Raw genomic sequence first — 26,987 nt, forward strand, 5'->3', positions numbered from 1 at the left:
TTTCCCTTCAGGTTCACTGCATTGTAGTCTGCGTTATTTATTTACAAACCGGAGGTTCATTGGTAACCGGGCTCGGCAATGTTGCGGCGGCAGAAGACGAGCCGGAGAAACGCCTGGCGTGCTGGTGGCTTAATTGCTCAGGGATTCCAGCTCGTTATGGCCGGTGTCTCAGGTACGCTTACATAGTCCGTTACAGCGGTTTCGCTAACCCAGTTCGCGACTCGGCTCTCCGGCCATTTACCATGCGGAACCGAAATTTCCACCGTCGCCGGAATCTTAAGGCGATCGCGGCTTCCCTTCTCGCTTAGTAGCTGCAATCTACCCGATCTTTCCATTCGCGAGAGTTGCGATTGTACGCGTCTCGTACATCACCGAATACTGAGCGAACGTGGTCGCGCGATACAAACGCACAAAATCGGTCTCTCGCGCTGGCCAACTTTGGTCGGGAAAAAATGTCACCAAAAAGAATACAAGGGCGTTGCCGCTAGATAAAATGTTGTCCCGCCGATTACGTGATATCATTTGATTTCGTCTGATTACAAATAATCTCATCCAATTGCAAATCACCTTCTCTCATGTGCGCGTTTAGTGCGAGAAAATAGCGATACAACTATTCGGAATATTTTCCCAGTTCCGATCAGCACGTAGTTGTAATAATTTTACCGCCGTTTTACTTCGGGAAATTTTAGTTTTGGGTTTCAGAAATTGGGTTAGAAATATTTTTCCAGAAAATAATAATTTTCAGACAATTAAAAATGCGCTCGGGTACGTTGCAAGTATAATCATTTGTGAAGTCTCGCGTTTCACGAAAGCTATTTAATTTCATAAAATACCCCCCTTTTTTTATGTACTCGTTCTGTTGCGATTTTCTAGCCGCTCGGCTCTTAGTATCGCCGACGTTTATCCGACGGACCTAGCGATCAATCCGGCGGCTCGCGGCTTTGCCACCACCCCTAACTTCGTGCTGTCTCGTGAAAATTTCTCGATGTGCACCACCGGCGAGTCTATCTTCGGGGTGTAATTCGCGAACGTCAACGGAATACCAATGTCGCCGCCGCCGTTCTCTATCGCCGTTCTCCATTCTCTCCGTGAGTGGTCATAAAAGTTTAGAGGAAAGTCCGCTCGGGATAGGGCGAGGGATGGGGAGGGGGAGATGGAATGAGAATCTCGCAAGGTAGGAAAAAAGACGGATAGCTCGTAGATGGTCTACTTTATTGCGGCATTGGACATTATATAGCTTATGAAGACGAGGTGGTAGAGCGGGAGAGCTTCGGTTGGATCAGAGAGAGAGACACACACACAGAGACACAGAGAAAGAGAGAGGGAGAACGAAAGAGAGAGAGAGAGAAAGGAAGATGGAGAGCTTTCGCTCGTGAATGAATGATCAATCGCTCCGCATATTGACTGGTACGGCGGGAGAGTCAAAATGAATTTTTATACGCTGATCGTTTACCGTTCATTCACCGTTGAACGACGAAACAGGGCAAATTCACTCTGAGGATCGCATATAGAATTAATTGGACGTGGTTACGTAACAGAGAAAACCGGCTGTTATTGTTGAGATTTCTGCCCGTATACTGTAAAATTTGCTCTGGTTTTTTTACCAGAGGCGAAACCTCGGGCAAAGAGAGTGTTACATTATTTCGAAGACGTGCGTATTTCAAAATAAATCCCGGTTCGGTGGAAAAGTTTACATGTTACACCTTTTTCTTTCTCCTGTGATAAAATAATCTATTTGGAAATTGCGTTCTACGATTACTTCTTCTTCTTCTTCTTCTTCCAATGACGCTAGAGCCCGAGTCCTGGCCTCCTCGTTCTACGATTACATCTCCATTAATTTCCAAAATTGTCCTGCATTACGCGCAATGCAATCCAATTTAGAGAGGGATAATGTCTCAATATCTCTTACCTTACGCCTCTTGTTTCTCGCGTTAGTTTGCTGTTTATATGTATTATCGTGATATTACGCCGCGTCATTGTTTATGCGATTGCGATTGCAATCTTTAATACGAAACTCTGGAGGCCGCTTCTTTTTACATCTGAATTGTAAATTTCGTGCGCCGCGTGCGTGGAATGATAAATACTATCCTCCGTTCTCTCGCGGAGAGCCGGCTCCCCGGAGAACCGTACGTGACTCAGTCCGCAGAATAGCTCCTTGCTTCTTGCGAAGCGGCGGATTGAGCTTTTCGATGCTTTTTCCCGCCGCGAGAAGGATAACCACAAGAGATAACTGCGAACGAGCAGTGAATTAAATCGAAGTCAATATTTCCCTTGAATTATGAAAGAATCGCGAAAGATACCGGCGGCGAGATCGTAGACAGGCGAGCCGAGTCGAACGTTTCATCTTTAATTTAAGGAAATAATTCGCTATAAATTTCGTCGGGGGCCATTATCGATAAACTTCAATCAATCTCTGACGGATACGCCTTCGCGAAGGAGACTGGAGAGGCGATCGTGAATTGAAACGTTACGCGCGCGTGAGATTTAAGGTGGCTCCTGCGTAAACCGACCAGAAGTAGAAAACATTGAAATGTAAGTACAGTATGTTGTAGTTGTAAATTTTACCTATCAGTACGCGTAATTTCAGACCCGGTCGCCGATGAAATAAAATGCAGAAGAAATGTTAAAGTTGTATTTTTTAACATTAAATGGATCTTAAAGCCACTGGCGAACTCGATTAGTGTCGATAGGAGGCGGAATTAAAAACGTTAATTATCGACTTCGTGTTCACGATGCTAGAACTCGGTCCGAGAAATTTATAGCCCATCAATTTGCAACTTTTACGAATAAGCGGCAGTTTTATTAAAGTCGAAAAAATAGACGCGTAGACAACATCTTTACACTGTTATTGCGACAAATATCATATGCCTCGGTGGTCGAATTGGTGAGACGCCCGCCTAGAGTGCAGGGAGGTCCAGGTTCAAACCCTGGCTGAGGTAATATTTTTCGCAATAAATTTTCTGCACTGACCGGTAAATTAACAAATATTTGCACGGCTGTGGTCGAATAAAATTTGGAATTTTAATTGTATTATTTTATAGAAAAAGTAGCTCTTAACAAAAAACGAGATGAACATAATAAATTATTATTATGTTTATTGCTTTGCCATATACAATAAGGTGTTTGACAAACAATACAAGCAAAAGGTAGTGCACCAGCAAAGATAGCTGCTATGAAGCCTACCCAATATAACATTTTACGAGGATCCAAATATAAATGTCACGAGGATCCAAATGTGCTGTCAAGTATATGAGGTCACCGACCTCTGCAAGCAAATACTTATTAGTAAAGTCACAAGATAGAATATTTTGAGGAAATTTGACAGCTCTTTGAGACTTGACAATATCACAACTTTTTAAATGTGTTTCCAAACGTGCACATATAACCTAGCATATCAATGCATTTGATCAATAATGCATTAAGTGATATTTTTTAATGAAAAGTCGTATGAATTTGTAAACATCAAAAGGGCCCCACTAAAGCACCCAACGCTCGTACGAGGAGGGAGAGAGTGAAAGAGAAAGGGAGAGGGATTTCTAAACGAAAATGGAAATCTAATATATAATTGAGCGCTAATCTATGTATCATTTTCGAATTTCGAAAATGACAATTCTGTGTTATTAGCCGAGATTCGTCAATAATTCAAACGAGCTTATTCGATTTTCACACACACGCGCGCGCGCGCGCGTCACGCTCATGTGATAGCACACGTACAGCAGAGTATTACAGCTCGTTAATTACCGCCGATGATCTCGAATCCAATAACCCTGACGCGCGTTATTAACTTTTGCAGCGTTAATTTATATTCCATTACATTTATTTCGCGTCATTTATCGCGGCTCGAAATCGCAAGTAAGCCTCCGTTTCCCCATCAATTTATCGTGATTCACCGTGCGATTCTTATCGGCGGGACGCCGCTATCTTGCCCGCGTGTTATTAGCACCGTCAACGGCGGCGTGTTTCGTTATCCGATACACCGATTCATTGCCGACAGTCGCCGCAACCCCTACAACCCTCCCCCCCCCCATTGGTCCTCGAGTGAGGATTGTGCGGTTTCCCGTTGGGCGCGAATCGACGGACCGAGCTTTTCGATACGGAACGAAGGATAAAGCGGGAAAAGAGGAGGATCTAAGAAGACAGAGGCGGGAGCGGACGCGGCGGGAGGGGGACGAACGACCAGTGGATCAAACCGAATCCAATAACTCCCGTGGGATTACAACTCTGGCCCACGGGAACCGATCGTATTCCGAGAAGATGGCGGGTGTGAGACGCGGGACAGGAAGAATTAAGTGGAAGGGGTTGGGACGGGAAGGAGCGGGAGGGGACGGTCGGAGGGAAGTTTAGAAAGGTGGTCGTTCGTCCGTGGGAAGGGGGTGGAAGGTTGGCAGCTTTCTTCTTCGCGGCACAACGGAGACGACGATATTTCGTCGAGCTCGGCTCGAATGTGGAGAACAGCGCGGGCTGCATTCGTATCAGCCGATATAGCCGCTGGAATCGGCTAGGTTGTGACCAGCGGAGAGACGGAGGGACGTGGAGCGACAGAAAGAGAGAGAGAGAGAATTCGCAAGCCCGATACCCAACTCGTAGACACGTAGACAATATTAATCCGTTGCGCCGGTCGCAATAATTGCTGCTGCTTTTTATATGTCGAACACGATATCGCCCCCTCGGGCAATCGGGTCGCGGCGGGACGAACGGCGAGCGGCGGCCGGGCCGCTTGCCCCTAAATGATAAGAAAATACGCTGTTCAATCACGAGCTTGTCAGATTCAACGGGTTTCCGTGACGCGCCTCGCAAGGCACGCTCCCCGGCAAATTGAATTTCTCGAGGCGCCCGCCCGGATCTTAGCGATCTTGCGGCCGGCGCGGGCGAGTCGCGCGCGAGCCCGCACGCGAGCGACGATAAACGAACGAAAATGACTCGGCGCCGGTTCCAAGACCAGCGATAGCTACCGGCCAACGATAGCTACGGTGTGTAACTTATAAGTCGTTCGCCGGGATTTTGACAAATCGTCCGAGTCCGGCCAGTCCTCCCCCCCCCCCGATTTCCTCCTTTTCTCTCTCTCTCTCTCTCTCTCTCTCTCTTTCTCACCCCCTTTCTTCCCACTACTCTTTTTCTCCCAGGCCCATCCTCCCGGACCATCTCGTTTCCTCTTTCTGATCCAGCCGCCTCCTAGTGTCGGCGCTCTAAATCCTCGTGCCACGCCGCGCGAAAACTTTTTCTCCGCCAAGTTGGAGTTTTCTCGGGTTTATCGGCGGTGCGGGTAGTTTTTACTTGGCAACTCCTTTTTTCTCTTTGCCCCCCCCCCCGTGCCCTCCCGCCGTCCGGTCTATCCCACGTTCTTTTCCCCGCCAGTGGTTCGTTCTCAGTCGTCTTTACGTGGATCGGATAAGACTCCGCAGCCACGCAAATCAAGCGGAACAAGCGGCTGCGCCGATCGGCCCGATCGGATGGGCGTCTCGCGATCGATACGATATCGCGAGTGCGGTCCCTCGTGCGGTGGATAAGGCTTATCGGGTTACGTTAATCCGATAGTTTAGCGATCGCTTCGTCCTTGTTTTGGAATGATAACCCGGTACCGTTTCGTACCACGCGCTAAATGCGACTCGCCTCGGGAGATCCTCGGTCGGAGATAACGTCGCGAGCTCCGCCGAGGTAATTTCGGCGGGTCGCAAACAATCGCAATACTTTCCGCGCGGAGACGCTGAAGGATGCAACGCGCGTACCAGTAACGTGAGACTAGCTGCGCCCAACTTTGTCTCGACGAGACACATCGCGAGTAAGGCGCAAACTACGGGGGACGAAGAAGAATTGTACTCACTGACTAAGGTGAGAAAAGGCGTGCTGTGCTGCAGAAAATGCGGCGGGCTGCATGCTTCTTCCGGTCTAGATACCGCGCTTCCCGTTTGCAGCTCGATCACGTGGCCGTCTCTCCGGTAGAATGTCATGCACATAAAACCGCTCCGACTGGAAAAAAGAAGGGCGCGAAGATCCGTAAAGATCATAGAGCGAATATATCCCGTCGCTTCGATCGCGACCGCTATGGGTACCCGAAGAGATATTTACGGGCGAGCGGGCGCGGATTAGAATTACAAATTGTCATCGCGATTTCGCGAATCGATTCTCCCCGTACAACTTTTATCCCCGCGCGACACATTTCTGTTTTCGTACAATTTTCAATAATTATTCGCCGACTCGCCGCGACGCGTCTTTTTAGAGTTAAAAAATAATATACCCTGGTAATATTTTTCGCAATAAATGTTAAAATTAAAATTATCTAGTCACTCAACATCCCGTCTTGGCTCTTGTCCCTTTATTCCCTCGAATCGGTGATTTCACATCGGAGCCTTAGGAATTGTAAAAACAGAATAATTTGAACAAAAAATAAACTATAAACGCATCCTCCGCTTTTTCCTAATAATTTCTCGATGTAGATACTTACCAGGGTTGAGAAAGTTACGTTATAAAAGTATCTAGTTACAGTTACAGTTCTTTTTTCACTAAAAATGTAACTAGTTAAAGTTACCAATTCTGAAGAGTAACGCGTTACAGTTGCTCGATAAGTAACGAATCGTTGTAGTTACTTTCTTGAAACGAAAAGAAAAATATCAAATCTATATTTGAATTGTAAAGCGCCGATAAAAGCGTTTATGCGTAAATGCAAGACCTAATGCGATCTGTGGAGGTTTAAAATATACATACAAGGTAACTGTTAATGTAACTATTAAATTATCTACTAGTTATCGATAAAGTGTAACTGAGTTAAGTTACAGTTACAGTTGGAGGGAAAATTACGAAGTTAAGTTAGAGTTACCAAAAATAAGTAACTGTAATCACTACTTAACAACCAGTTGAGCTAACTAGCCACTGTGAAACTGGGCCTAAATGAGACATGCAGAAATAAGACGGTCTTACCAGCCGACAGTGAAGTGCGCCACCAGCGTTATCATCGTTATCATCGTCTGCGGGCCGTTCGACTGCTTTATGCTGTTGCAAAGGATCTTGACGTCCTGATCCTCCGGCCCGGGCACGTATTGCAGGTCCATGGACCCGCCTTCGAAACTCGACGAAGTCGTGTTTGATCTGACGACATGCAGGGACGCGTTTCGCGGATGAAACGTGTAGGATCTGCCGAGGTCCAGAGTGTGCCAGGTCAGTCCGCTGCTCGAGTGTCCAGTCAGCCAATTTGGGAACCGACATTCGCCCGGGGACGAGACTAAAATAAGAGACGCCACGTGTCAATTGTTTACGCGCTTCCGCGTCTAATCAAAAGTATTGTGTCGCGTTACGATGCCAATTTTATCCCGCGCGAGTAGAACAGACGGAAGATCGATAAACAGCTTCCTTACCATATTTAGACGCGAGACACCTCATCGTTCTCGATGCGATTTACGGGACGAAGAAATTAATTCTACGGAACGAACGGCTGCATCTTTTTATGACCAAACATCCTAACCGAGGCGTTTCACGGAGAAAATCCTCTTCTATTTGAATATGCGAGTTTTTCGACTGACGAAAAAACTGCGATTAGCTTTCCTCGTTAGACGGCATGCGACCAAGCTCGCGTTTCCTCGTTAACCGGAGGATCCTATCGGGGTGTTGGGTCAAAGGGCGGCTTTACTTGGAACCTCTCCGTCTCTGTCTCTCTCTCTCTCTCTCTCTCTCTCTCTCTGTCTCTCTCCGCGCAGCTCTCGTAAAACGAACGATTCTCCAGGCGATCGTTACGCGTCCCATCCACGTATACGGGCTCGTCGTCCGTAAAGGCCGCGGCTTCGACGTCAACGGTGGCCACGTCGGACCGATGCCGGTCGGCCGACGCGGCACCGTCGAAAAATTCCGCACAGGCTCCACCAGCCGCTCACCGTAAAGTCCTTCGTATCGCGGATACGGCGGAGTCGATAAACCGACGACGTCGATACTCCCCTCCGATAGCGAGGCAGAATCGTACACCAGATACCCCGCGCGGTCCAACGAATACGCCTCTATCCGGGCCTCCTCCCCCTCCCCCTTCCCCCCGCCCTTCGCCCGTTTCGCTCTCATTCCACAGTAGCGAATGCACTGACGATGCAACAACCCCGCCGTGTCATACGCCAGCGTTCCACTTCCGGTCCGAGTGGGACGTAAAACCGAAGCGTCAGAGGAGGTCACCCGATTCGCGTCGAGTGGTCCACGGCGGAGGGGTACGGTCGAGGGCGAAAGGTCGACCGAGCGGGTTAACGGAGCGCGCGGCGTATGGTCGGGTTTTACGGCGTATAAAGGCATTGTTGCACGTCGCGCGGCAATGAATGGAAATAATTCAACGACTCGGCTCGATAAGCACGTTCGCGACGCCCACGACCGAGATACAAATTCTGCGATCGTAAACGTCCAACCGAGTTCTTCCCGCCCCGTTCCCTTTTCAAGACGGGAACGATCCCTCGCGCGTCACCGCCGCGATTCGCCCGTTTCCATCAAGCTTCGCCTAAACTAATAACGTTGACAAACGCTATTTGCAGACTCGCGTCAACACGGTCCCCCGTGTCATTTCTTTCATTTCGCCCGCTGATATTTATTGATTGGTCCGTATTTTTTTTTCATTGCACGTCAGATAAACTGTTACCCATGTAATTTATTCATTTGGCGGCGCACGCGCGAGCGAAAGAGACGCGACGTGAAAATTTTTAATTGCGTATCGCGTAAAAAAAACAAACAAAAGGTACGATATTACATATCACACGTGCCCCGGTGACCTATATCGCGCTCTTTCGGTGAAACGCATTTAAATTTCCATCAAATGATTTATACTGCAAATACAAATGGCATATTGTCCCAGTGCCGTTTCTTTCACATTAATTGCAGAAAACAATAAAATACAAACGGCACGTACCACCCCGCTCCTTTTACCAGTATGCATATGGCGAAACGTGTAACATAATATCACGTGTAACATAATAGTAATAATGCCGCGCGTTTTTGCCGGTTCGAGCTTCGTCGTTTCTTTCCCGCGATCTCATCCGTTTTCGCGCTTCCGTTCCAATTCATCCGTTGACAATGCAAAATTGTCGCGAGCACACTCTTGATTTTTGCATCCCGAGCGATCGATCTGAAACCGCGAGCGCGGGGATTGAATATTTAAGCATGGCTCATTCAGTCCAAACTTGAGGCTGCTACTAGCTTCCAGTTTCTGACTTCTCAGATCAGCACTGTTCCCTCGAACGCCATTTGACTGCTTTTTCCGCAAAAAGATTGATCATCCTTCGAGATTTCGGCCTGTGCGAGGAACGTGATAAGCTCTAAAGCTCAGAGCTTATAAACACCTTCTATTTATCATCACAGATTATTGAAAGCCGTGAGAACTCGGGGAGAATCTCAATTCAGTGCGTTTCGATCAACTTAAAAACTGGAAAAGTGGTTCCGTTTCAACAGCTTATTTAACAAGTCAACAGCTTGCCGAAAGTTTTCCCCAAAGTTCTGGGCGGTCTTAGGTGCATTTCTGGTTTGCATTTATGCGTAGAAAATGTACGGAGTAGGTTTCATCCATTCCCCCGAGGAGCAAAAAATCGGCTCTTCTTTGAACATTGTCCTTTACGAGATAATCGGTGGCGTTAAAACCATCGGCGATCGACGCTGTGTTTCTTTCTCGGAAATTAAGTTCCTAAAATTGGCACACAGGGTCGGCGCGACGGGGGAGACTGCGCTGAATGAATTTAACCGGCCTGAATCGAGCTTCGTGCAATTTTGAGCGAATTACAAGTAATTGTAATGCAGATAAAGCGACGGTAATTCGGTGGAATATGCGTGATGTCATGATTATGAATTTATATACGAATTAATAATTGAGTGGATGTACGCGTACGCACGTGCGGGGAATTACGTCGATTTCACCGTGTGCGAATATTACATTTATACCGTTACTGGCAATCGCGTTTGACAAACGCTCCAACATTTGTATTATATCCACAATATTCTTTTGTAGATCCTAACCGAATTGGGTTAGAGCAATTCGGCAGCGCTGATAATCCGAGAACGTGGAACAGAGCGAAATATAAATCGCACATTCGTAAAGTGAACTACGTATAATACGTGTCTTCCGACCTGATCTCTGGCTTTTCAACAATTCTTTGCGTCTCCAACGTGCACCGCGTTACTCGTGTTTACGTTTTGACAATTTTTACTCGAACAACCTTTTCGGTCCGCCGCACAAATCTTCCAGAAAGACAAAGGTGCGTTATCTCTTTTTTTTTTGGCTGGGACAAGCGAATATTTGGCGACTGTTACACTTAATTTCCTCCTCTCCGTTTCAGCGCACTTTTTATTTAAACAATCTGCACGATTTAATAAGGACTTGTGAAATTATACCGTTTGGAACGTTTGTCTACTACGCAGATTTAACAGATTTTATTTGCACTACTGTTAATTAATTAGCGACAACGTTAACACTTTCCGCATTCCTCGGACCGTTAACAAAGCTCGGGTTAAAATACTTTCCGCGGAAAGCTGCGAAAACTGGCACGACCGCCGTCTTTCCACAACAATTCGAAATAACGTTGCTCCTGAAATTTTTCGATCGGATAATTGGAGCAATTTGTCCCTCCGTCCGCCTAACTACTTGACTCTTGCCCCAACCGAGCGAGTGTCTCAAGTCGCAGTTTTCCCCAGATATTTACTCTGGCGAAGTAGATGCCGGGCTAATTGAACAAACTTCAGATCTCCAACCGAGGCTGCAGACGCGGTTAATAGGGGCTCGCGAGTGTCGGAAGATGAGGGCGGGATACGTGCGCGAACTGCGGAGAGCGAAGTGGAACAAAAGGTGGCTGAGGCACGAAGGGTAAAGCGGGAAAGGTTCAATGTTAATCCATTTTTCCGCGTCCCTTCACCTGGCTGCCCTTCCGCCTTTACCTTCGCGCTTTTTCCTAGACGCGGATCGTAATATTAACGGCGGCGAAGCTTACAAGCATCCCCCAAGGCTCGTCTCTGACTGCGTCCTTAAGCCTCCCTCTCTCTCTCGTCGCCGGCCCTCTTGCCCCGCCCTCCCCCCCTCTCACTCCCTCGTCTTCTTTTCTTCGGTGAGTTTTATGCGCGTGTCGGTGACTCCCACTCGACTTAAAACGATTTGCCGAAGAAAGTGGCAATTGGCGAGGCGCGCGATGAGCGCGGCAAAGAGACAGAGAAAGGGGGGAGAAGAGGGGAACGCTGGATGGCGCCGGAGATGGCGCGGGAGGATCGCGAAAATCCACCGGAGTGAAATCCGTTAACGAAGTTTGTTGTGAGACTGTGCGCGAGGCAAGATACGGGTTTGCAAACTCGAGAGCGCGGCGGCAAGGGATGGAGGGACGCGCCGGGCCCGGCGGGCGGATGGACTGGGACGGGAAGATAAAAAGAAAAGGAAAGAAAAAAAAACGCGGGAAAAGTCGTGCAAATATGCTCTTCTTACTCGCGGCGCGTGTTGACGCGTTCGATTAGCGCGTGCCTGCAGTTTTGTCTTGCGCGAAACAAGTCGAAAAAAGACGGACGAGGCGGTTACCGCGATTCATCATCGGGGCCTCGGGCTTTGTCATCGCCTGCGGGAAACCCTATTATCGCGTCACGTGAGCTTTGTCATGCAAATAATAGCATTAATAGCGTTACCATCGATCTCCTTCAGCTCACCCCCCGCATTTTCCCCTTTCGCCCGCGCGCGTCTAACGTTCACCGCCTGCATTTTTGTTTCGTCCATTTTTGCTTTCAAGCCCGAAAAGACACAAAGAACGAATGAAGTTAAGCAAAGTTAAACAACGTTGGTGAATCCGGGCCTAAGGCCCAGTTTCACCAAACGTCGCTTAACTTTGATCTGAGTTCAATTCACGTTTGTCTCTTTCTGAAGTAACAGTCGAAAAGAGACAAAGGAAGAATTAAGCGAAGCTTAAAGTTAACCAACGTTGGTGAAACCGGGCCTTAATCGATTATTCTGTACCACCGCTGTTTTGTAATCACGACACATTTTATTATACATCCGTCAGATTTACGACCTTAAAGGCATATCGTCATGTTTGATAGATTGTTCGAATTTTATCCCACTTGACAAGGGCCTAAACCCTTGTTAAATAAAGGACATTTTTCTGCCAGTTACACGCGGTCCAGTCCTGGTCTAGTCCTGACTCGTTATTTTCTCCGCGAAAACTTAGTAAATGGCGCGTCTTAGTTGAGGCCAAGAAGACTAGAGACCAGGAGACTAAACTCCTGCCTAAATCAGTGGTGGAAGTAGATCAAACTGTGGTCGCATTTCATGGGCGCTGTTCGCGATATAGTCGCCGGCCAATTCACGAACTACGCGTGCGCCAAAGTTCGTTTACGTTGTTTGTTGCGAACCGTCGTGTCAAAGAAGTGAAATCATGTCTAAAGTGTGTTGTATTGCAAATTGTGGGAGTAAACGTTCCAATTTGGGTCCGAATAAAAGTATGTTGCACGACGCTCCGAAGTCCAGCACGCGTAGTTCATGAATTGGCCGGCGACCATATTTTGACCCACCCCCAACACTGGAGTTTAGTCACCTGGCCTCTAGTTTTCTTGGCTGAGGGCATTGCTATTACTACGGCACCGCCAGTTGAGGTCGATTTAATTAATTTAAGCTGTATTATATTTATAGACGCGATATGAGAGTTTCGAAAGTCTCGGAATTTTCGGAAGATACGAGACAGAACTCGACAAAACTCATTCGGAGCGCGTTCTACGTGCACGCTCGCTCGCTTTTTTCGCATCGCCCGAGCGAATCAAGCATAATCGGGCCGCGCCGCCTCTGTCCATTCAACAATACGGCGGTAACGTAACAAAACGTCAACTCACGTGGCATTGTAATGGCGCCGAGGCGAGGCGGGAGATTGGCTGTTACGCAACAATAACAATGGGGGATCGGTTATTTTTCGGTGGACGTTCACCGGATAGGAAATAGCTGTATAGCCGCTGCCCGGCCGCGTGTAACGCGTGTGCCGCGCGCGCGCGCGCGCAACCCCCGATTTTAACGATCACGATTCCCTCAGATACAAGCGGCGACGGCCACGTCCGAACCCTGTTTATCACCGAGCCGCTTTTGTCCCTCGCGCGATAATTTCGGCGGATGTCGCGATAACATTCATTACGCCCCGGGTATCGAGCGCCGCTGACCCTCCGAGCATCCGGCCGGACGTGCGACGGCGAAATTAAGAAAACACGGGGATATTTACGACTGCGAAACATCCCCCGCGTGTGTACGTTTCGGATCAAAAGGCTACGGAGGAGCGGGCATTACGAGATGTTGTTTAATCCAACGTTATTTATCCTCCGGCGCCGCACCGGGCACGTCGCGGAACGGGAGAAAAAGCGTACGGCGGCCGAACGCCGCGAGGAGAGGAACGGCGCTGCCGATCGACGCGGGCCCTCCGCGGCGCTCCGCGCCGGTTTTAAAGCCCGCTTTCATCGCCCGAGAATTTCATATCTTTCCTTTCGCGATGATATTTATCAAGCGTAATGCAAGAGCGTGAAGCCCCGGTAATTATATATGAATCCATTAACGGAGCGAAATGGGATTGCGAGCCCCGAGATGAAAAGCGAGTAAGACGGAAATGCGCGAGCGGGGACGAGAGGGGATCGGGGCGTTGTAGAACGCGACCCCGCCAGACGTCGTGCAAACACGCTCTTCTTATTCATGGAACGAAAAACCCCGTACGTTGATTAGCAATTCTTTAAAAGTACGCGCTTACGTTACCGCCACTGCATTCCGGCTCGCATTTTGCAGGTTATAATTTAATATTGTCGAGTGCCGCGGACACATTTCGCTTTAAGACGTTACGCGAGAGGCGCGAGATCGCGTTACGCAGCATCCGCTCGGGGGGGGGGAAGCGCGCGGGCGGCGGCGAGTCGTTGAGAAAAAAAAATTTCAAAAATCCAGCCGGACAGAAAATAACGATAAATTGAAACGTCCGCGTTCCAATGGGAATCCTCGTCAAGCACGTATTTACACTGTAATAATTAAAATCTACGAGAGCGGTACAAATGGAAAAATTTTAACGACGATGAATCACACAATTGGACGGGAGATACAATTCGCGGACACGATTTATTACCAATGCAATATCTTACGATAATCAAAACACTTTTTAACGTTTCCATCCGCCAAATATCTGCGACTATTCGATGACGACTGAGGCTCATACGTGTAGTTAGGCAAAACGTGTAATATCGACATTTCTTAAAAATTCTTTCAACTATTCTAATTTGTACCCATTCGTACAGTTTACTTATCCCGTCTGCTTTCGTTACGTCGCGCTTGAGGTTAAAAGAACATAAATGTGAAGCTGTGAAGATGCGTTAACCAATTAACATTTATAATTTGTCGGAAAGTAACGCTCGCGATGGATATTATTTAAAGTTAAAATGTAGAGTGGGCTTTTCGGGACATGCGAAAAATGTGAACATTAACATGTAATTTTGTACTGCGCAATAAGGGACTCACCTTTCCTCAGGGTCATCGTTCGGGATCCCTCCATAGGACTGAACAGACCGTTGCACGTCGCGTCGCCGCTCTGCGCCACCCGGTATACCTCGGCGGTGCCCTCGGGCACCGGGCCGCCCGGCAGGGCGACCTCGTGGTCCATGGTGCCCATGCCCATGGCCGCCCTGTTCAGGTTACTCTGCACCGTCGTCTGCCCTGCCTTCTCGTAGACGAAGCACCGGTATCGATCCTCGTTGCTGGACGCGTGGCCGTGATGCAGACGACCGACTAGGTAACGGCTGCTGCCCTCCTTCCAGGTGGCCAGGCATTCCAGCTCCTCCACTGAAACGCGCGAAAGAGCATATCCTAGTTGAGAGAACCTTCGGGGCCGACAGTATAGTTTTAAGCGAGCGCAAGTTCCACAAAACCAACCGTCCGTTCGCGAGTTCGTACGAGCGGCAGGAGCGGAACAGGCGCCTTTTCTCATATGCGATGTATCGGAACGTCGCGCAAAATCCGGATGCTGTTCCCGTATCGGCCGCTCACGTGTATTCGCGCGAATCCGGCGAACCGCCCCTCTACGAATTTCTACGAACGATCCTCGAGCCGATCTCTTCTCGCTGTCTACTCAAGTGGCTAAAGCTCCCGAAAACTACCAGGCGGACCCGCTGGAGTTTCTTTAATCCCCCTGCGAGAGCGCGATATCGGCGGGATCTCTACGTGCGAAACTAGCAAATTGTCAACGGCGCCCGATCACTGTTAAGATCTGCTTAGATCCGAGCACCGTGTGTGTGCTCTTACAGCGCGGGCGCAGGAAGCGTGTGTAAAGCATTTGAAACTTCGAAAGCGCATTTAGCGTTTCGAAGCGCGTTACAAGATAATGGCGGAAGCACGGTTGCGGCCTGACACTGCGCGCGCTCTTATGTTTAAACTGTCTGGAGCAACAAAATTAAATGAATTTGAGTTTGACGCTCGGTGCGCGCTAAACACGCTTTCCAAGTTTCAGGCGTTTTACACGCTAGATTCGCTCTCGGGAGCGCGGCCGTAGCTTCGGCCCGATATACGTCCCAAAGTTTTATTCTGCGACTTACGTACACGGGCGCGACTACTCGTATAGACAAAGAACAGAAAGAGAAGCTCTTAATGGCGCTTGCTTAACGATCCCCGTTGCTCGAGAGAGCAGCTCTCGGATAAAATCTTCCGAACGTGCGCCGTAGCTTCGGATGCTGCGGAAACTTTACAACGTCGCTACAGTAGCAGATTGGATGCGGAGTGATATCATTATTGAACTCGCGTCGCAACTGCTGCGCTGCTATTTACGTTTCCTCAACGAAGCTGATAACGAATTAAATTCTATATTGATTAAATTATTGAAATTCAAGTTAGCAAGCGATATCGCGCGAGTGAGAAGCACGCGACGCCTCCCGATCGCCGCCGATTTGCCTCTTCGCAGCACAGAATGACATTGATCGCTCTAGTTTTGGAGTGCGTCGCTGTACACCGCGGCTAAAACTGAACGTCCGATTTGGCGAATCGTTCAAGTAACTCTTTCGGCGTGCCCATTATCGGCCATTCGCAGGGGCCAGAAGCGCCGCCTCGTAAAGAGGATTTCGATAGCGCTCCTGGAAAACGCCATTGAAGGAATGAGCCAATGCAAACGGTCGAGAAAAAGCGGCGAACGAGACGGGAGAGGCGAGGAGCGTCCGGACGGCCGGCGAACATCCTCCAGCGATCGTAGACGGACGACCGCCATGATTTCCACGTGAAAAACGTTACTGCGATTACTGACCATTGCCCGTCGGCCATACTTCGATATCCATTTTCACTTCGCCGCTGGACTTTTATTCGTCGTGTGCAGTTTTAATGAAAACGCAGCAATTCATGCTCGACGGGAAAATAGAACGAAAGAGACGTATCGCTTCCTCGAGCGAGAGCTCAATAATCGCTGTACACGCTACTAATTTCAAATGCCGCGCTGATTAATTTGTCTATCGTTTCTCCAAATATTAAATCGACCCTAAAGAAAAATCACATTTTTTCCAAGAGTCAAAAAGTCAGTTTTTCCAGTTTCCTTGACGTCACATTTTGAATTTTGTGAGACGTGCAAGAGTCCACGGATCTTGTGCTCGTGATGCGCGACAAGAGAGACGTTTTTGCTCTGATTTAAGCGTCTTTTTCCGAGGGCCAGGCGAGTTTTATGCTATTTTGTATGTAGGACGGGGAAACTATTTCAGTATACAAATTCCCGCTAAGAAAACGCTGATGTGAAGCCGCGCTGATTAATTTGTCCATCAGAAGATCGTTTCTCGAAATATTTAATCGACGCTCAAAAAAGTCATCATTTCTCCACGAGTCACAAAGTCAGTTTTCCCAGTTTCCTTGACGTTACATTTGGAATTTTGCGAGACGCAGGAGAGCCCGCGGATTCTGTGCTCGTGATGCGCGACAAGAGGGACGTTTTTGCTTTGATTTAAGCGTCTTTTTCCGAGGGCCAGGCGAGTTTTATGCTATTTTGTATGTAGGATGGGGAAACTATTTCAGTATACAAATTCCCGCTAAGAAAACGCTGACCTGAAACTCGTCAAAGGATCGGCGCGGTTGAAAGATATATATACCCGATAGATCCGAGAGCGTGTGTAGGGTCCGAGAGTATCGCTGTATAGCCGTGGCTATTCGCGGCAAAAATGTTTCGGGCGCAGCGACCGCGGCGCGCCATCGCCGACGCTTGTCGCCGTAAAGACGCTTCCCAGAGCGCTCTTTAAAGCGCCATTGGGAGAACCGGGGCATTCAACGACAGACGGAAAGGAACGACCGGAGAAGAAGACGAATGAACGAGGAAGAAGCGCGGAAAGAGACCTGACGGTGCGAGCGAGCGAGCGATCGACTCGGCGGGAGCGAGAGCTCGGGGAGATTTCCGCGTGAAAAACGATACCCGGGATTCTCTCCGAGCACTGTCGCCGGCTAGATATCCCCCCGGCTTCCTCGGCGACCGACGAGACCGACAATTATCGGTTCGGAACCGGACGTTCGAGGTGCAGCTCGAAAGACCACGCAAAGAGCGAGAGATGTTATCGTTCAAGCCGCTCGTTCAGTTCCGCTTTGCCACTCGGGCCATTTTCGTTCTCGCTTCCTCTCACCTCCTCGCCCTTTGGTCGCCCACCTAGAGCCGCGAATAGAGGCAGCCCGGGATCCTGAGGACCGCGTATCTAAATCACATCTCGCCGCGCGAAAGTCTGCCTTTTTCCGGGCTCTTTCTCGCGGCTCGCTCTTTCACTGCCGTCGCGACCGGCGCCTCCTCACCTCTTTTTATCTTCCCGCTTGACCGCCGCGGAGAGTCGGTTTTTTGATCTCCGAGTAATTTGAGAGTAACGCTTGGAAAAAAGGACCTATTCCTGGATTTCGCTCCGGGTGCTTCTACCTCTGTGCGCCCTCGCCTTTCTTCCCGCGCGTCCGAAGGCTCGGATTTTCTTTTCGCCGTCTTAAACGCGAGTGCCAGCCACGCGTGGCTAAAAGATGAATGGGCAACTGATTCATCAATAATATAAAATTTATTGGAAACTTTGAAAATAATATCACGGAGAGAATTTTCTCTGAAATTTTATCCTGAAAATCATGTAATCGCGGGACAACGTTTGGCATTTCGAAGAATTTTACGAGGTTTTGGAATTTTGCCGTACATTCTACTAGCAAAATATGTACTAAGTGTAATTACTAGTCAAATGTATGATAAAATTTCAAAAAAACTGTCACGAAGTTGTCCACAATGTCCCACGTTGTCCCACGATCACGTGATTTTCAGGGTAAATTTTCAGAGAAAAATTCTCTCCGTGTAGCGACGAATTCTTAAATGTCGAATTTTCTGAAAACTATCTGATACACCCACGGAAAAATTTCTGGATCCAATGCTATTGCACTTCAATGTATCATAAAATATGATCGATTTAGCGCCAAACATATTTATTATAGAGAAAGGAGAATTTTAGTCTTAAATAAAAAATTCAAAAATCTAGAATCGTCTTTTGTCGAATATCTCGCGGTGCCGACTTCGTTGTAAGATGGAGGGAAAATTTATTCTAAAAACGCAACAATATATAAACTGACATTTATACAAGTTACTCTTGTCTCGATATAGTAAGTCAATCTTTTTCAATTCGCTAGAGGAGAATAAGAATTGTTGATTTTATTTTGATATTGTCTTATTTGTATACTAACTGAGGCTGCGAGAAATATAAATGCGTCAAGAATACTTTTTGTCTCGGTAACAGAAATCCTTTCTGAGGGTGTAACAATATATGTACGCCGCGTTACAAAATTTGAATAATCACGCATATGTGCAACTTGTCTTTCCTCTTTTTTTTTTTAATTAAATCGATTCGCATGCAAACAGAGGAGCGTGTTTGTCCGCTAGTTAAAATATTACGTGTCACAAAATTCGGAAGCACCAGTCGAACGATAAAACCGATTTTCTCTATAACGCGCGCAACGTTTTAATCGCTACATCGAATTATATGAATTTTCAAACGAGTGGATAAAAATTTCCGCGCTCGCCGATGACGATACATCGCGCTATCAGTAAATCGGTTTCTCAACAGGTTGTCGAAGTTGGGAAAACGGAAGGCGTTGACGACGTCCCCTTTCGCGTGAATGGCGCGATTCGGGATAAAAGAACTGTAATATCCCTGCGTCGATTTAATTCTGAAAAATCTGCCGCCTGACCGACTCGCAATCGCTTTTTTTCCCCCGCAAAGTGCTCGTTAGAGGTACGATTCGTCGGTTAGATTTCGAACGAAACCGTTTCCATTTTGGTGGCTGTTTGAAAACGCAGGACCAAAGCGCATCGAAAGTAAATCCGATCAAACGCGATGAGGAAAATAGAAGAAAACGCAGGTATAAAAGCCGCACACGAACGCCAGTCGGTTCTTTTATTCACATCGTTCGCTGTATTTACATGATGTGCACAGACTCTTTTAATCCGTCCTGTTATCAAGGATACACGCAGATATTCCAAGGTTTCGTAAAAAATCGATGATCTCGCCATTCAAATTGGCAGCATTGAATTTTTTTCGACGTAGAGTAGTGAATAACGTCTTTTTTATTAGCAATGACAATTTATCCCGTTCCCTTTGTAGACGAGCAATGAGTTTTTTCTTGTCGAGCGAAATATTTGGTATTTTATGATTTTAGTGGTAAAACAGAAACTGTAAACGGCATCCGTAGATGCCTATTTTACAGAGCAAGACGCCAACTATTATTTGGACGGGTTAAAGCGGTTGGACACCGCTGGATTAAGCGTATCGACTTAAAGGAGACTATGTCGAAAAATAAAGGTGAGTTTGACCGAAAAAACAAATTATTTCTACGTTAGGCTCGAAACCTTTCAACCCACCCTCGTATAGTTGTAGCGCGTGTGTAAGCGCAAATCGCATTGCGAGACACGCGAATTTATGGAAACCTTGGCTCAAGTGGAAGACATTCGGGAGACGTGAATAGCATAAAAGTGTCTTGTTAGCTTCGTAGCGAATGATTAAACCAAAAGGACATTCACGGAGAGAAATGAATATTCCGTTCTATTACCCCCCTATCATCTGGCGGTGATAGCAGTCCCTAATAGCGGCCCGGAATCGACGGGGTTGATGAATATTTAGACGCTGCCCATACATTTTGCACTGTAACTTGGTATAATTGACAACGCTACCGTTGCTTCGAAACGGATTATCGGCGGTATCGATTATACCGCAATATATTAAATTGAACACACGTCGGTCAAAAATAGACATATAAACCCCATATTGACTACAAATTTAATCTCGCTGTGCCGCGCTATTAAATGCAAATCCATCGAATAACGAGCGTTTAATTGAACCGCGCAAGATATACAAACCGATGATGGCCGGTCTGGAGTCGCCGAGGTGGCTGCTCGCATACGAGGTATCAATCGCGCCGATAAGTCGCGCTGTTCAAATTAAATTGCCGGTACATGTACGCGCGAAACGTACATCTTCCTCGATACCTGGCCGGTAATCTTGATTTCAATTTCTTAAGAATAAATGTATAGAAAATTTAAGAGCACGATGCTAATAATATGGAAATAGAAAATACCTTGTGCGCAGAACGCGATTAGAATTTCACGTTGTAATATTTATTACGAATTATGTTAAGTACCGCACGCAGTATGCCAAAGAACCGCGAAGATTATAAAAAACCCGCGTTTGCATAATTTGTAATAATACGATTATCCATCGCGTTTGCATATATGCGTAATACAATAAATGCTCCGAAGCATCCGCGGTTACAAATAAAGTGCGGTAAATTTTACAAAAAATTTCCGGGCGTATTCACGTTTTTCAGCAGCATGAAAGCGTGAAGCTCATTCGCGAAAAAAAAAACACGGAGACTTTTAATCTTCAGTGATATTGAGTACGTAGCGGAAAAGCCATGGGGTTACATTTTTGTTGAAACGAGAAATGCACGCCAGAATTGTCAAAGAAAGTTAAGTGAAAAAAGACAGGAGGAGAGGAAAAAGCTTGCTCGTGCATTCACACTTTTTCTGCCCTTCGAGGACCGAACAATAAATTGTAGCTTAATTTTTTCAGACAAACGAAATCTCTGTCTCTGATTGCAGGGTCTCTAGTCGAACTGCGCTCTAATTCGCCGAGAGTAAGCGTCAGAGCTGAAGTAGAAATAAGAAACGAAAATGATTCATTTCTTTACTCCTACTCTTACTTGTTACTTCATCTATTGTAGACGATCCTTTAGTGAATGTCGCAACACAAAACAATGTAGATGCCCCTGGTATTTATACGGTGCAGCGTTTTAATTTTCGTTATCTTTGCCTTGGTTTTTCCGTGCACGAGACACGGATGAGGTTTTCGAGCAAACGAGGAGTCTCTTACCTGCGCTCTCCGAGGCGGGCACGTCGGGGCAGGCCTGATATTTGAAGAGGAGTCTGCTGTCGTCCGTACAGGTGTCGACGTTGCTCGGTGGGTTCGAGCACGTGCCGTGGCCACGGTTGTAGGAAAAGGTCATGGGGCCGCGGAAAGGGCACGCGACGGGGGGTGCCTCCTCGCGGAACATGGAGTACAGCAACGCATCCCCCGTAATGTACGAGCAGAGAGACGCCAGAGAGTTCCTACTGTGGCAAAAAGCTGCAAGAGAAAATTAATTGAGATTAAATGCGCGTCCCGGCTGCGTCATCTCGCGCGTGCGCGCGCACGATATATACCCTACATTAATAATAAATCTTATATCCGACCGGTGTTTCATAAATCTGCGACCCAAATTTCCCCGAAACGTATTCGTTACCCGGCGAATGTGGCGTCGTGCATTAAACCGCGCGACGTTGAGAGTGACAGAAGTAGGTGCGTTAAATAATTCAATGAAAAGACCTGAAATTTATGTATTACAAATGAGAGATACGTTAAATGCATCCGGCGTGTTTGTTGCAAACGCGCGTCCGCGTTATATGCAGGCACGACGGTGATACGAGTCGCGACGCTCCAAAGGGGAGACGAGCCACTTTGGAATAATTAACGCGGAATCCGATTGTTTGACGATATCATTTCCCGCGTAGCTGCACAAAAGGAGGCGACTTTATTTTCCACGACAGAGGGCAATTATGCACCTGAACCGCCATATTCGGGGCTTATACACTTAACTGCGCTCGCGCGTTCGCCCAAGTCCGTAGAGCTCCACAGACAGGATACTGTTACGATCACTCGGGAGATTACGATTAGGACTCCCGTAACATCGTGGAAACTCCAATTTTCTCCAACGCAATATTGCCGTTATCGGATTTCGTATCGCTGATGATAACGTATCACTCGTACAGCGTAAAGTGAATAAAAGCCTCTACAAGCCGTCCTATTACTTGCTTCACTTCGCCCTCGGAAAAGTTTCCGCGGCAACAAATCTCTCGCTACGGCGCGTATCATTTTTCGAGCGAGCCAACGATAATCGCAGTTACATCTCTTTTTACGGAGACTATCCCCCGGGGAATCACGACGTTAATAAAAATTTTGCCGGATAACGGAAAGTTCTTATATCGCCGGCGACGCGGGGGCCGGAGACCGGGGGAGGAGGACGAGGACGACGGAGAAGAGAGGAAGAAGCAGGTCGAGTTGGACGATGACGAATCTTCCTGAGTAGCAAGTTCATACCCGCGGTGGAAGTTTAACCGAAGATATTTCCCTCCGATTTCTTTCCCCGCGCACCCCGGCGGCAGAGAGCGGCGGGGGCTGCCGCGGAAGACTTCGCTTCCGCAAAGAGACTTAACTTTTCTGCACGCAGGTGTTACCCGCGGCCAGCGAAAAATGGAGCAAAAGACCTTTTGTCTTCGGTCTACCTCTTTATTGGCGGCGGCCGGGAGTTTTCGGATCGCTTAAAAGCTTCCCTCGTCATTTCAATATTTCCAGCGGATTGTTTTGCCGGCAACGCGAGCGAGCGTCGCTGGGCGAGATTGGCGAAATTTTACGTCAGCCTCGGCCCCGGCAAAAATATTTACAACGCGGATGTGTCGGGACCAAGTATTCAGGCGTGCCGAAATCAACGGCACACGTCACGCGTGATATTTGTTCAATTGTACGCGCCACATTTGCCGAAAAGTCCCGCGCGTCTATCGGCACGCTACGGCGGAGACGCGCGCCGGAGCCTCCTCCACGAGATTCGCGTTTTCTTTAATAAAGTATACGTCATACGTGGAAATATTGCGAATGCGTTTCGACGTTTCACTCTCGCGTCCGCGCTTTGACGCGCGCAGCCGAGAGTTGCTCGGATTCGCGCCGGGAGGATAGCAAGTAGCGCGGCGCGTTTCGTCTCGTTCCCTCATCCCTCCCTCTTTCCCTCCACCCCCTCCCCGTCCCCCGACGACAAACTGTGCTCAACGAAGGCAGTCTGCGAGCGACGGTGCCCGCGGCGTGACACTATGCAGATTAAAGCCCGATAAAACGACGAGAGGAGAGAAGAAAAACGGGGTAGGGGGAGGGAGCGGGAGGGAGGGGGGGGGCGGGGGACTTTGACAAATCGTCGAAAAATGCCGACGCGAGACGTAGGAGGCGGATCCAGCGCGGACGCTGCCGCTCTTTTTCCGCTCGTACATGTTGACCTACGCTTTTTTCTCCTCGCCAACCCGAGCTGCGAGTCGGACGACGGTAGCAGGGCACGGCGCAACCCCGGCGCTCCCTATCGCATCCGGCGGGCGAAACCTCGGGTTGCTCCTTGGTGCTCGCGTATGGCTCGCGCTCGATAATCGATAAAACTGCATTGGGGCAGATACATTTCTGGATTGTTCAAAATTGTCGCGTCGGGACTGGTCGACTGCCGCGCGAGCTCCGGAAGCGAAAGTTCTGCAATTGCAACCCCCGCGACGCGTCGCGTAATTGCGGCTGCTCGTAACAAATAACTTCTCTTTTCGCGCCGTGAGTTTCCTCATCGCGTGGTACGTCGAATTGTTTCGCCGCGCGTATCAAAGTGTCACTTAATCCTTTCGATCTGATGGTGACAAATCCAAGAGCTACACTCTTAATCTTGTATCGCGTAGCGCCGCAAAATTCGAGGTGCAATTTTTTAAGTATAATTAAGATTTGAGTTACATGCTGATAGAGGACATTTTTCCCGGCATATTAACACGAGATATAAGGTATATGAAGTATAAGGGGATCCTAAAGTCATCTGTTTTACCGACACATTCGAATATAGTTTTTGCGCTGGTAAATCTTTTTATTGGCTTTCATGCACAAAATAATGCCAGGATAAGTTGCGGATCGCATAGCAGAACCTTTTCATACCTAAAACACTCAGGTCAGAAGTCTAATGACAATGCTATTGGTATTTGAAATTTTCAATTTTTTAATCGTGAGCAATTAGAAATTGGCTTTATTATTTGGTTCTCGTAAGCGATCCAGTCGGAAAAATAGTATACGTGTGCCGTTGGCTTTAGATCGGGTGACTTAGAGCTAAATCGCGATTGACTCTTGCAAGCAATCCAGTAGGCAAAACGGCGTCGTGTGCCGCTGGCTTAAGTATTCACGCTACGAGTAACGTTCCAGCCACGGCTGAAGGGAAAGAGAGAAGAGACGAGCAAAAGAGCGGAGCGTGAGCCAACTCATAGTGTGTATCGGGTCTGATACGTAAACGAGATTGGTAGTCGCGGGGCGGAATTCGTTATCGCAACGGCTCTCCTAATGTCTCGCCGTTCTTCACAACGGCGCGGAAAATCGTCAAGTTTCCCGCTCGAAGAATAATTTCGGGCGCTACGACTCACTCGGTATTCTCTCGCCCTTCCTCTCCCGGCGTCATCGCTTTTAATTATCGGCATCCTAATGAACGCGGGGCTCTTCAAGGGCCACCGCGGCGAATCGTTATCGACCCGACGAAATAATGACGACACCGCGGCACTTTGCGCATTTATTTTCGCACTCTTTCGTACTTACTCTCTTTGTACTGCAGAACGTTGGAATGCTTCTCGTGAATGACGACGCAACGGTAGCATGATTTCCTGAAACAGAAAAAGGACGACGAGATCCGCCTTAATTCGCGTTCCTCTTCACGTTGCCGCTGATAAGAGAGAAGAGTTATATCCCGCTGTATTTGATTCTCACGTTTAAATCAAAATACAATATGAAATGCTTCGAATAATACATTTTTAATTATCGAACATCTCAGCGAAAATTGCGCTGTCAGTCCAGCATCTCCATAGAGTTGAATGGGGGAAAAAAAAGTTTCGTTACTATGGTAATAAAAAGCAAGCTGGTTTTCATAATTGCTATAATTAACGCGACTTTATTAAACGGTTTACGCCAACGTTACCTCAGTCCCGTTGTGTTTTCACCCCGTACAATTTTGTTATTGCAATACGTTGAAGGGATGCGGTGACGTTTGAATTTTCGCTGTCGTGTCTCACGGCGCGTTTCTTTTGCAACTTTTTACATATCGTTTGACGGTATATCGATCGGACACCTTGCACAGGCGAGTCCGATAGTGATCTTCGCAAAAACTTGGAGAGCCGGCTCGCGTGACACGAGCATTACACGGCGAAACGGAAGCTCGGCGTCCGCCGAGGCTTCATTAGACTCGTTATGTCTCTGGGTCGCGTCCTTCCCTCCCGTTTTCGAGAGGAGACATTCTTTTTCGTAAAAATTAGAACCGTTGTCATCGATACGGATCGCGTGGCACAATTTTTACCTTTCGATAAGTCACTTTAAATAAGCGTTGCTTTTAAGTGAAAATTAATGTGACAAGTTTTGTCTTATATTATCTAAAGAATTATCGAATTTCTTCCGACAAAAAAGTTTCGAAGCATATTGCTGCGCGTTTTTCAAACGATATCGTCAATTTTACAGAATTGAATAAACCGCTGCTCGAGATAAAAAAAAATAGAAATCCGGGTTATTCGGTCGACTGATTTCGCCATATTAGCTTTAGTAACTAAGGCTTTGATCGGTTGGATGCATGAACTATACATGTTATCTGAATCCTGTATAGAAATAGCTCCATAGAAACTTTTCAGAGTAAAAATTGTCTCGCTACAATTGCTTGCGACACACAAAGAGATTAAAATAAACATGTACGAGTAAATAAATAATATCGATAGGTTTTTTTATTTTGTTTCGATACTCGAAGAAACCAATATTGAACTAGTTCGAGAGATATTGGTCCTTTATTGCTTTCGATTATTTATTACAATGTAACTAATTTAAAAATGGAAATATTTTTGTCCTACAAATTTTGACCTACAAATTTTTATTCAGAGATAAAAAAATACCTACAATTGCTAGCAATAAAAATCCAAATAATCTAATCTTAGTTCTTCTATGAAAAACGTACTTTATTGTATTCTTTGTTATCTGAAGATAAGTCGAGATACAACAGAAAGTCATATTAAAATATAATTCTATACATTAAACTATTCTGTTTATATAAAATATATAAAATATTGTATTTAAAAAAAATGCATTTATAATAATCTTTACTGTGTTCGTATTTTGATTTATGTTGATTTCGTTTGTAGTCGATACACTTTTAAGCCGCAATGTCCTTTAAAAACTTGTAGATTCTTAAATTCCTTGAAAAGGACCACAAGTCGCGTGGTCGAAACGTCGGATTAAAATAAAACCATCGGCCTAAGGTAGTCTATCAATTCTTTTTACCGTATGATAATCTTACTTAAAGTACTTGGTAATAATTGTGCAGATATTTCCGACAAATAAGAAAAAATGAATCGGATTATATACTCACTGATCTACCAGGAGAAACTTGTCACCTTCGTTGTGCAGACACCTGCCCTTGGTGGATAATTCGTTCTTGGATATTAATATTGATTGCCTCACGCCACTTTGGAACCACGTGCCCTCCCACTTCTGGGGAAACAGGCATTCTGAAATAGCAAAAAGTGGATCGAGGCTTATAAATTGTTTCACATCGCGTCTAATGGCCGCATGATACGTGTACTAAATACGCCCGTTTGTCGTCATTTACTTCGTCGCAAGCTACGTCCAGTCTACGGCGCGAATGAAAAGGTTTAATTTCTGAAGTTCGAATAGTTTCAAACTTTGAAACGATCACGGAA

General features: G+C 47.1%; 1 protein-coding gene and 1 non-coding gene across 2 annotated transcripts in view; one reads left to right on the forward strand and one right to left on the reverse strand.

Moving 5' to 3' along the window:
* LOC105567425 overlaps positions 1 to 26,987 on the reverse strand; it is a 262,739-nt gene that overhangs the window by 22,290 nt on the left and 213,462 nt on the right. Inside the window, exons 4-9 of the mRNA XM_012022289.1 lie at positions 26,657 to 26,795; positions 24,853 to 24,917; positions 21,319 to 21,570; positions 14,447 to 14,767; positions 6,916 to 7,216; positions 5,727 to 5,967 (exon numbers count right to left, since the gene is read on the reverse strand). Coding sequence (XP_011877679.1) covers positions 5,727 to 5,967; positions 6,916 to 7,216; positions 14,447 to 14,767; positions 21,319 to 21,570; positions 24,853 to 24,917; positions 26,657 to 26,795 — 1,319 coding nt within the window. The remainder of the gene's footprint in view (positions 1 to 5,726; positions 5,968 to 6,915; positions 7,217 to 14,446; positions 14,768 to 21,318; positions 21,571 to 24,852; positions 24,918 to 26,656; positions 26,796 to 26,987) is intronic.
* On the forward strand, positions 2,867 to 2,939 carry Trnas-aga. Its single transcript has one exon. It is a non-coding gene; the product is annotated as a tRNA-Ser (tRNA).

This window comes from Vollenhovia emeryi, unplaced genomic scaffold (genome assembly GCF_000949405.1).
Source record: "Vollenhovia emeryi isolate VEMERY1.0 unplaced genomic scaffold, V.emery_V1.0 DF939138.1, whole genome shotgun sequence".
Taxonomy (NCBI): Eukaryota; Metazoa; Arthropoda; class Insecta; order Hymenoptera; family Formicidae; genus Vollenhovia; species Vollenhovia emeryi.